Source organism: Palaemon carinicauda, chromosome 12 (genome assembly GCF_036898095.1).
Source record: "Palaemon carinicauda isolate YSFRI2023 chromosome 12, ASM3689809v2, whole genome shotgun sequence".
NCBI lineage: Eukaryota > Metazoa > Arthropoda > Malacostraca > Decapoda > Palaemonidae > Palaemon > Palaemon carinicauda.
In genome coordinates this window covers 140,123,395-140,135,942 of record NC_090736.1, presented here as the reverse complement: position 1 = coordinate 140,135,942, position 12,548 = coordinate 140,123,395, and the positions used below count along the sequence as shown (strand labels likewise).

Genomic DNA, 12,548 nt, shown 5'->3' with positions numbered 1-12,548 from the left:
CGAAGGGGAAAGTTATAGTTGTATTATTATTATTATTAGGCTATTATTATTATTATTACTACTAGCTAAGCTACAACCCTAGTTGGAAAAGCAGGATGCTATAAGCCCAGAGGCTCCAATAGGGAAAATAGCCCAGTGAGGAAAGGAAACAAGGAAAATGGAATATTTTAAGGAGAGTAACAACATTAAAATTAATATCTCCTATATAAACTATACAAACTTTAACAAAACAAGAGGAAGAGAAATAGGATAGAATAGTGTGCTCGAGTGTAGCCTCAAACAAGAGAACTCTAACCCAAGACAGCGGAAGATCATGGTACAGAGGCTATGGCACTGCCCAAGACTAGAGAACAATGGTTTGATTTTGGAGTGTCCTTCTCCTAGAAGAGCTGCTTACCATAGCAAAGAGTATCTTCTACCCTTACCAAGAGGAGAGTGGCCACTGAACAATTAGTGCAGTAACCCCTTGAGTGAAGAAGAATTGTTTGGTAATATGTGTTGTCAGGTGTATGAGGACAGAGGAGAATATGTAAAGAATAGGCCAGACTATTCAGTGTGGATATGTGTAGGCAAAGGGAAAATGAACCGTAACCAGAGAGCAGGGTCCGATGTAGTACCATCTGGCCTGTCAAAAGACCCCATAACTCTCTAGCGGTAGTATTTCAACGGGTGGCTGGTGCCCTGGCCAACCTACTACCAACAGTAACATGACTCGCAAGAATAGGCTTATATCTGTCCTCTTTGGTGAGAATATATTGCCACAGCTGTAAAAACTATAAATAAAATAAGCTTTTTGTCGTTGTAGCTTTTGAAATCGAGGCTTATCGTTCAACATTTAAAATGACTTTCGAATTCTGTTGTATTGATAAATATGTAAAGTGACTTTCAATACTTTACAGGGGTTATGTTGTGTAGTGACGTAATGTTCGAGGTATAAAATACTTTACAATGTTCAGTCTTTGTAGTTTAGTTCATTAGTGACGTATTGTTAAATATCTGAATATCGAGAATTATCTTTACTTCGCTTCTGCCGAACATTTACTCTTTGATTGAGGGTACACTCGGACACACTATTTTACCTTATTTCTTTTCCTCTTGTTTTTTATATTTTTATAGTTCATAAATGAAAGATTTATATTAATGTTGCTGCTACTCCTTAAATATTCTATTTAGTTCATTACTTCTCTTGTAGTTTATTTATTTCCTCATTTCCTTTCCTCACTGGACTATTTTCCCTGTTGGAGCTCTTGGGCTTATAGCATCCTGCTTTTCCCTCTAGGGCTGTAGCTTAGCAAATAATAATAATAATAATAATAATAATAATAATAATAATAATAATAAAAATGTTTGTCTCCGTAATGCTGTCAAATACTAAAGTGTCTGCAAAACGGAAGAGTTCAGATTCATTAGGACAGACCTCTGCAGAATCTCAGTCATGCATATATGAAATATTCGATGTCTTTGGAGCAAGAGCTGGTAATATAAAAAAAGAGGAATCATAATCTAAAAACAACAACAACTAGAAGGGCATTCAGTAGACCGCAGAACTCCGCCGCAGCAGCTTATTTCTCGACCTTTTGTTCGACCTTGACCTTTGACCTTAACATGTTTAATTGGAGTGGATTTTCATACATTCAAATATGAATCAAGTTTGAAGTCCCTGTGATAACGATGTCCAAACTTATGGCTGACTACGTGAAATGAACATTTTCTTTGACTGTGATCTTGACTTTTTCTTTGGCCTTCCAAAATTTAATCATTTCCAGCTTTTTACATAACAGTTAATCCCTGCAAGTTTCATCACTCTACGATTAAAATTATGCTCGGGGAGTTGTTCATGAACAAATAAACACACAAGGAGCAAAACATAACCTCCTTCCAACTGCGTTGACGGAGGTAACAATAAAAACAAGCATATCAAAAGCAAGTAACTTTAAGGCAACACAATACTCTTGACACAAGCTCTATGTCATTGAAAAAGGACTCAAATTATGTTGTCATTTGAGAAGGGAAGGACAAATTACTCTTTGCATAACCAATGAAATATTTTCTAGTTAACGATTGAAGATTGCAACTTTCTATATTCATTTTTATCTTTGGTTTCGCTTTTTTATTTTTCTTTTTTTTTTTACCGGACAACATCACCGAGACGTAGGTGTTTTTTTATGAAGAAGGATTGGAAATTGCATCAGTTTGGCGAATGGTACGTAAGAATTATAAAAATTACTGGAATAAAGAGAGAGAGAGAGAGAGAGAGAGAGAGAGAGAGAGAGAGAGAGAGAGAGAGAGAGAGAGAGAGAGAGAGAGAGAGAGAGAGAGAGAGAGTCTTTATGACATGCCTCCTTATTTCTTCTCTCCGATAATGATAAATGATTGTACGCAGTATTCTCTCAACCATGGGGTGGAACTTGATAACTCAAGCGTTCGATCTGCAAGAATCAATGAGTGATGCATTATGGGAATAATACATATTTTCCTTTCAAAAGAAATGACAAATGTTTATTGGGTTACTGTATATTCACACTGACACCAGTAGGGAAGAGAATACAATATTGGAACGCGACTTCCAACAAGGCACTTCCAATATGTCAGTGTGTCAACATACGAGTGTCTGTTTATTTGTGAGCTAGTTTACGCGACCCGTCAATAATGACGGATACATACCTCTTACCAGGGTATGACTACTTCTTCTCTCCCCTACCCGAGGGACGGGAGAGAGACCGGGTAGTTATGCGAATGGTAATGCTGTTGAGCGTGACTGAATATACATATATATATATATATATATATATATATATATATATATATATATATATATATATATATATATATATATATATATATGTGTGTGTATGTGTGTATGTGTATATATATACTGTATATATATACATATGTGTATATATATACATACATATATATATATATATATATATATATATAGATAGATAGATAGATAGATAGATAGATAGATATATGTATATTCACACACACACGTATATATATATATATATATATATATATATATATATATATATATATATATATATATATATATATATATATATAATACCCAGACAATTGCTCTTTACTATATAGAAAAGATGGTCTAATTATTATTATTATTATTATTATTATTATTATTAGCCAAGCTACGACCCTTGTTGGAAAAGCAAGATGCTATAAGCCCAAGGGCTCAAATAGGGAAAAATAGCCCAGTGAGGAAAGGAAATAAGGAAATAAATAAATGATGGAATAAATTAACAATATATCATTCTAAAAACAGTAATAGCGTCAAAACAGATATGTCCTATATAAACTATTAACAATGTCAAAAACAGACATGTCATATATAAACTATAAAAACTCATGTCAGCCTGGTCAACATGAAAACATTTGCTCCAACTCTGACCTTTTGAAGTTCTACTGATTCAACTACCCGATTAGGAAGATCATTCCACAACTTGGTAACAGCGGGAATAAAACTTCTAGAATACTGTGTAGTATTGAGCCTCATGATGGAGAAGGCCTGGCTATTAGAATTACCTGCCTGCCTAGTATTACGAACAGGATAGAATTGTCCAGGGAGATCTGAATGTAAAGGATGGTCAGAGTTATGAGAAATCTTATGTAACATGTATAATGAGCTAATTGAACGACGATGCCAAAGAATAATATCTAGATCAGGAATAAGAAATTTAATCGACCGTAAGTTTCTGTCCAACAAATTAAGATGAGAATCAGCAGCTGAAGACCAGACAGGAGAACAATACTCAAAACAAGGTAGAATGAAAGAATTAAAACACTTCTTCAGAATAGATTGATCACCGAAAATCTTAAAAGACTTTCTCAATAAGCCAATTTTGTTGTGCAATTGAATTAGACACAGACCTAATGTGTTTCTCAAAAGTAAATTTGCCATCGAGTATCACACCTAAAATCTTAAAAGAGTCATACAAATTTAAAGAAACATTATTAATACTGAGATCCGGATGTTGAGGAGCCACCGTCCTTGACCTACTTACAATCATACTTTGAGTTTTGTGAGGATTCAACTTCATACCACATAATTTGCACCATGCACTAAATTCAGGGGATAGAATTGATGCAAAGAGAGAAGCATCATCTGCATTTATTTACTTTGTGCAAATATAAGAATAATTACAAAATTATCAATTATTAACTCCCTTTGTTTCTTGAAGCAATTTGTGACCCATGAAGTTATGAACGCCGCTTGCAACAGTGTTCTAGGCCTGTTGGTAGAGCTTAAATGCACTCCTTCCGTCCATCCAGCCCGAATTACTATTATTATTATTATTATTATTATTATTATTATTATTATTATTATTATTATTATTATTATTATTATTATTATTATTATTATCATCATCATAAGCTAAGCTAAAACCCCAGTTGAAAAAGCAGGATGCTATAAGCATAAGGGATCCAGCAGTTAAAAATAGGCCAGTGAGGAAATGAAATAAGGAAATAGATTATATGAAAAGTAATGAACTATCAAAATGAAATATTCTATGAACAGTAACAACATTTAACTAAATTTTCCTATATATACAAGAGAAATAATATAGAATAGTGTGCCCGATTGTACCCCAGAGCAAGAGAGCTCTAACCCAAGACAGTGGAAGACCATGGTACAGAGGCTATGGTATTACCCAAAACTAGAGAATAATGGTTTGATTTTTGGTGTCATCCTAGAAGAGCTGCTTTCCATAGCTAAAGAGTCTATTTTACCCTTACCGAAAGGGAAGTAGCCACTGAACATTCAAAGTGCAGTATTTAACCCCTGAAACGAAGAAGAATTATCTAGTAATCTCAGTGTTGTCCGGTGTATGAGGACAGAGAAAAATAAAGAAAGAATAGTCCAGACTATTCGGTGTATGCATAGGCAAATGAAAAATGAGCCGTAACCTGTTCAACATAAAACCATTTGCTGCAAGTTAGAACTTTTGAATTCTACTAACAGCTACTGCATGATGGGTAACAGTATGGCCTGAAACCCACACCTTTTCCCTTCTGGCATCACAGCCTTATTATTACAAGAATAGGTCAGACTGCTCGGTGTACAGTATGTGTAGGCAAAGGAAAAATGAGCCGTACCCTGTTCAACATAAAAGCATTTAGTGCAAGTTTGAACTTTTGAAATCTACCAACAGTCACTGATGGGTAACAAACAGTAAGGCTTGAAACCCACAGCTGTTCCCCTCTGGCCTTATTAAAACAAGAGAGCTATTCAGTTCTTGATTCCCTTCATACAATGATCACAGATGAGTCTGTTGGTGGCAAGATAATCCATATTATAATTGCCTCTTGTCAGTGGCTGATTTGCAATGCACTCGTCAACAGCTGATTTGCAATTATTGCACTAAAATGAAATTGGACTCGGTTCGGATAAATTAATTTTGGATTTTATAGCGAATGATTCTGTATCTATTTAGTTTTCCTTTTTTTTTAATCGATCGATAAATTAGCCAGAAGAATAAAGTTTTGTTGATATTAGATATTATTAATTGTTCTTCCTAACTCTCGTTTTTCATAATGTTTTCATTTATGAAATTTTCATTTATTCCATCTCCGGTTTTCCTACAGACCTTCCTACTATGATTAATATTATTCACTAATGTTTTACATAAAGCTTCTCTTATCACTTAGTAAACATTATTACCTCCGCCAACGAAGTTGGGAGTAGGTTATGTTTTCACTCCTATTTGTCTGTTTGGGGACAATTTCCGGGCCAAAATTTTACTCAAAGAGTAGTGAAAATTTCAGGGATCAATTTTTATGTTGTAACATGGAATTGATTTGATTTTGAAAGTCTCAGGTCAAAGGTCAAGGTCAAGGTTGAGCAAAAGGTTGATCGAATTAACCCTAACCTTAACCCCAAGTTCGCACATGGTTATCACTCAGACTTTAAATGCATCTACAGTCTAAATTAGTTCTGTAAAATGCAAGCTGGTGTCGAGAAATAAGCTGCCATGGCGGAGGTCTGCACTCTCAGAGTGCTTTCTTAGTTATCTTTTTTTTATTATTTATTTGCTTCCTAACAGTATTTTTAATTTTTCTAGGCAATCCTTTTTCATATTATTTACAACAATATTTTATGCATATTTTCCTTAATGGAAATTAAGAATTTTTACAGCTTTTAGATATGCACAATGATTATCTTTATGGTAATTTTCCTCTATTTTTATCATTTCCCATTATCTTTTATCTTTCTCTCCCTTTATCTTCTACCCACGGAGGTAGACACCATTTCATTCATATGCGAGTCATACAGTAGAAGGAGAAAATTCTTTTAAAGGAAAATATAATCTTGTTAGTTATTTTCACGAATTCTTAAAATAAACATGAAGAAGAATCCGGGATAAGTTCATTAAAGGACTTGGAGAGAGAGAGAGAGAGAGAGAGAGAGAGAGAGAGAGAGAGAGAGAGAGAGAGAGAGAGAGAGAGAGAGAGAGAGAGAGAGAGAGAGAATTTTAATTCTGAGAAGTACAAGCAACTGGTGGATTTGTTCGAATGTTATATGCATATATATACATACCTATATAATGTGTATACTGTATATGTAAATATATATATATATATATATATATATATATATATATATATATATATATATATATATATATATGTATATATATATATATATATATATATATATATATATATATATATATATATATATATATATATATATATATACCTATATAATGTATATATATATATATATATATATATATATATATATATATATATATATATATATATATATATATATATATATACACATCTCTACCAGTCAGGGCCACCCATTCTAGGTTGGTGTGCTGTGAGCGATCAGGTGAAAATCTCCCACCATCACCAATCCGCAGTGACCAGCGTGGTGATGAAAACTGGCCAAACCCCAAACCAAATCGTCCAATCGGTGATATTGACCGTAGTACTTGTGAAGGAAATTAAATTTAATTTTCTTTTCATAAAAAAAAGTATTTTCCGATTTTCACTAAAAATAATGGACGTCGATGTTTGCATAAATTAGAACTTAGTAAACAAATTAATTTAGACTTTTTCTAACGTATAAAAAACTAGAGGGACACTCAGTAGCGTGCAGACCTCCGCCGCAGCAGCTTATTTCTCAACCTTTTGCTTGACCTTGACTTTGACCTTTGACCTTAACATGTATTGATTGGCGTAGATTTTCATACACCCTAATATGAATGAAGATTGCAGTCTCTGTGACAACGATGTCCAAACTTATGGTTGACTACTTGAATTAGGCATTTAGCTTGACCGTGACTTTGACCTTTGACCTTGACTTTCCAAAATTTAATCATTTTTAGCTTTTTAAATAACAGTTAATCCCTGTAAGCTTAATTACTCTACGAATAAAATCATGACCAGGAAGCTGTTCACAAACACAGACACAACAAACACACAAACACACAAACAGGGGGTAAAACATAACCTCCTCCTTCGTTGGCGCAGATAAAAAAATGTGTATTATGTTACCAGAAGTTTTTTTCATTGTTAAAAAAAATGTGTATTATGTTACCAGAAGTTTTTTTCATTGTTAAAAAAAATGTGTATTATGTTACCAGAAGTTTTTTTCATTGTTAAAAAAAATGTGTATTATGTTACCAGAAGTTTTTTTCATTGTTAAAAAAAATGTGTATTATGTTACCTGAAGTTTTATTCATTGTTAAAAAATGTGTATTATGTTACCAGAAGTTTTATTCATTGTTAAAAAAATGTGCATTATGTTACCAGAAGTTTTATTCATTATTAAAACAATGTGTATTATGTTACCAGAAGTTTTATTCATTGTTAAAAAATGTGTATTATGTTACCAGAAGTTTTATTCATTGTTAAAAAAATGTGTATTATGTTACCAGAAGTTTTATTCATTGTTAAAAAAATGTGCATTATGTTACCAGAAGTTTTATTCATTGTTCATATCCACGCGTGTCAACACATTACAATCTAACAAACATAAAACAATAATTCTATTTTTTGTTTATTCAATAATCGAACTTGACTCTTAATGCCTGATTGACGCGATGTGTTATGAAACCTGTCCATCAATTTCAATCGTAGCTTAATAGGAGGTAAAGAGACTTAATTGAGTATGTCTAATCACAATCTGGGCTGTTCAATTAAACTTGTTATTCTGCATGTTAAATTACCCTGTTATTTTCAAGTAATTTATCTATAACTAGTGTACGCAACCCGTCAAAAATGACGGCGAAATGTTTACATAGATAAAGACGCACATATGCATAGCTTCAACCTCTCCCATTCCCTCCCTTTTGCTAATTACAAACCCTCTCTCACTCCCCAGGATATGTCTACTCCCTCTCCCCCCACACTCACCAGGATATGACTACTCCCCTTCCTCCTACCCGAGAGATGGGAAGAGACCTATAGTTATAATTCTTGGCGCTAAGCGTGACCGAAATGACATATATATATATTGAAAAAATTTGAACATTTACACGTGTTTGTAGTATTCAAATAAGCCATGTATACCTTAATGTCTGGATTCTCTATTATACCTCGGGATCAGAGACCCAAGGGAAGAACCACTTAAAGGCAATAGCTTCTGGTCGGCCAGGGAATCGAACCCTGGTCCAGGAAGACAGGTATGACATTGGCATAACATTTAGCCGCGACACTTGCTCTTTATTATTTAGCGGAGATTCATCTAAAGTTGATAATTTCTTTTTTTAGGATTTGATATGTCAATTATGGAGTGACAATACTGAAGTTAAATGTATATTTCTAATTGTTGATAGATGAAGAATCCTTTTATGATTTTATTATTATTATTATTATTATTATTATTATTATTATTATTATTATTATTATTATTATTATTATTATAATTATTATTATTATTATTATTACTTGCTAAGCTACTAATCTAGTTGGAAAAGCAGGATGCTATAAGCCCAGGGGCCCCAACAGGGAAAATAGCCCAGTGAGGAAAGGAAACAAAGAAGAAAATATTCTAAGGACAATAACAACATTAAAATCAATAATTCCTATATAAACTATATATCACTGATTAACTTTGAATTCAAATATACAAAAAAAAAAAAATGTATTTTCCTTTCCGCAGTGGCTTCAAAATAAGTGGAATTCTAAACCTGTTGACTGTTCCCCCCTTTCCAAATTCCTCTCATAATTGCTGTCATTCATCTAGATTTCATGAAAACTGTCACCCGATTATACAGTGTATTTTGCAGTCGAGTACCTCAAAGCGAGAGCAAAGAGGATTTCTATCTTTTAGAATTTGGAAATAGAAGTAAAATGGAAAATACCTTTTCCTGCACTTAGACATATCATTATTATTATTATTATTATTATTATTATTATTATTATTATTATTATTATTATTATTATTATTATTATTATTATTATTATTATTAGCTAACCTACAACCCTAGTTGGAAAAAACAGGGTGCTATAAGCCCTAAGGCCCCAACAAAGAAAAATAGTTTATCTTTCTTAAAGAAGGTATTGTGAATTGCAATATTTATTTTTCTTTATTGTAATAATTCCTACAGACAAAAGGGTTTCGATACAAGTTTAGAAATCGGTAAAAACGAATTCAACTACTATACAAGGAGTGTGAACGAACTATATTTCATCCATCTTTAAAGGCCACTCATGAATTACAGAGGCAAGGGACAGTGACATTGCCCTTTCAAGTAGGACAATGCCCAAGAGACTGACCATATATACATATGATCAGCGCCCAAGCCCCCTCTTCACCCAAGCTAGGACCAAGGAGGGCCAGGCAGATAGACCTATAGGATCCCCCAAACACCCCATCCTTAGCTCACAAGGATGGTGAGATTGCAGCGACCAAACACACTAACGAGTTTGAGTGGGACTCGAACCCCAGTCTGGCGTTCACCAGTCACGGACGTTACTACTTCGGCACCACAACCCTATCATATATGGTATTACCTAGTGTCTTTTCTACTTTTCTACGAGAATAATCACAGATGGTTTCAAATTATTGGAACCGAGATATAAGTCTACTGTAGGATTTACAACCTTTAAATATTCTGCCCCGAGCCTATAAAATAAGCTCCCACTAGACATTTGAAAGACTGAAGATATTAAGGCTTTCAAGAGAAATCTGAAGACATTCTTGTTCTTTGAGTGCTTCGATAGTGACGATTCAACAATAAACGAGCAATATGCATTGTGTGAAATGTTGAATGCTTTTGAACGAACATGATAAAATGACTGTGGAGGTCCTGTAGAGATTAGGGTTCCCCCTGCTGTATAGGACCAGAAAATCAGCCATTATTATTATTATTATTATTATTATTATTATTATTATTATTATTATTATTATTATTATTACTAGCCAAGTTACAACCCTAGTTGGAAAAGCAAGATGCTATAAACCCGGAAGCTCCAATAGGGAAACATAGCCCAGTGAGGAAAGGAAATAAGGCAATAAATAAATGATCAGAATAAATTAACAATAAAATCATTCTAAAAATAGCAACAACGTCAAATAATATTTGTCATATATAAACTATTAACAACGTCAAAACAGATATGTCTTATATAAACTATAAAAAGACTCATGTCAGCCTGGTCAAAATAAAAACATTTGCTGCAACTTTGAACTTTTGAAGTTCTACTGATTCAACTACCCGATTAGGAAGATCATTCCACAACTTGGTAACAGCTGGAATAAAACTTCTAGAATACTGTGTAGTATTGAGCCTCATGATGGAGAAGGCCTGGCTATTAGAATTAACTGGCTGCCTAGTAAAGTAAAGTAAAGTACATGGTGGAAGGTATGGGAAGAAGGTATATGGAACATAGGTAAAGATATCAGGTTTAACCCCATACATGCACATACGCAGGTTAATATTTAGCTGTGGAGACCTGGGGCCGTTGGTTGAATATTTGATGACCAATTGCCGTTAAAGCAAGGACAGTTTTTACAGACCTACTCTCAACGCTGCGTTTGCAATTATTATTATTATTATTATTATTATTATTATTATTATTATTATTATTAGCTAAGCAAAAACCTTAATTGGAAAAGCAAGATGCTATAAGCCTAAGGGCTTCAAAAGGGGAAATACAGCTCAGTGAGGAAAGGAAATAAGGAAATAAATGAACTATAAGAGAAGTAATGAACGATTAAATTAAAAGATCTTAAGAACAGCGACTTTGCTTACTTAGTCCGTTGACTGTACGTACAGTTGGATAAGGAGTCCCTGACACACCTTGCTCCCAAGAAGAGCACCCTGTCACAACTTTACTTGGCGACGAGTAACCAAACAGATAGCGTAAGGAGAGAGGGCATGGGTGGTGGGTGGGACGCAGGGATTCGCAGTGCAAAAAGAGGTGGGCCATGAGTTCCTGTGTCCAACTGTACCTATTAATCATACTCCATGGAATAGACAGGCTATATAATTTAATTAGATTTGAAATGAAAATATGATATTTAGGGAATGAATAGAGCAGATATCCTAATATTTGGATAGAAATTATTTTTGAACGTTTTGAAAGAATTTCCAATAATACAGAAGTTCCTCAATTTACAATCATTCGACTTACAAACATTCGGCCTACAATTATTCGACTTACAAATATTCGGCCTACAAACATTCGACTTACAAACATTCGGCCTACAAACATTCGACTTACAAACATTCGGCCTACAAACATTCGACTTACAAATAGTCGACCTACAAACATTCGACTTACAAATAGTCGACCTACAAACATTCGGCCTACAAACATTCGACTTACAAATATTCGGCCTACAAATATTCGACCTACAAACATTCGGCCTACAAATATTTGTCTTACAAACATTCGACCTACAAACATTCAGCCTACAAATATTCGACTTATAAACATTCGACCTACAAACATTCAGCCTACAAATATTCGACTTATAAACATTCGACCTACACACATTCAGCCTACAAATATTCGACTTATAAACATTCGACCTACAAACATTCGACTTATAAACATTCGGCCTACAAACATTCGACTTACAAATATTCGGCCTACAAATATTCGACCTACAAACATTCGGCCTACAAATATTCGTCTTACAAACATTCGACCTACAAACATTCAGCCTACAAATATTCGACTTATAAACATTCGACCTACAAACATTCAGCCTACAAATATTCGACTTATAAACATTCGACCTACAAACATTCGACTTATAAACATTCGACCTACAAACATTCGAAGATACGAACACAAGTCCAACTGAAAATAACAAAGATGAGAAAAAAGATACTGTGATAAAACAATATTATATCATTTAATACAGTAGGCAAAATGATATTTGTAATAACCTTATATGTATATCATAAGAAAACTTGGTATTTGTTGACCTTTGTGGCTGGAAATCAAAAGAATTGGATTCAGGTTAGGCCTAAATTTAAAATGATTCGACTTACAAACAAGTTGACTTACAAACAATTCGACTTACAAACAATTCGACTTACAAACAATTTTACTTACAAACT

At 33.7% G+C, this 12,548-nt stretch overlaps 1 protein-coding gene across 1 annotated transcript; it reads left to right on the top strand.

The window, feature by feature from the left end:
* The first annotated feature begins 1,358 nt into the window (after positions 1–1,358).
* Positions 1,359–12,289, top strand: LOC137651083 (salivary glue protein Sgs-3-like). Its single transcript, XM_068384220.1, has 2 exons — positions 1,359–1,476; positions 11,580–12,289. Exons 1-2 carry the CDS (start codon positions 1,359–1,361, stop codon positions 12,287–12,289), a joined length of 828 nt encoding a protein of 275 aa, XP_068240321.1.
* The last annotated feature ends 259 nt before the right edge of the window (positions 12,290–12,548 follow it).

What these genes read in the sequence shown, in the direction of transcription:
- LOC137651083 (XM_068384220.1), top strand. Translation starts at nt 1,359, where the DNA reads ATGCTGTCAAATACTAAAGTGTCTGCAAAACGGAAGAGTTCAGATTCA. An exon ending in TGTCTTTGGAGCAAGAGCTG is followed by an intron (nt 1,477 to 11,579) that starts GTAATATAAAAA and finishes CCAATAATACAG; the next exon opens with AAGTTCCTCAATTTACAATC.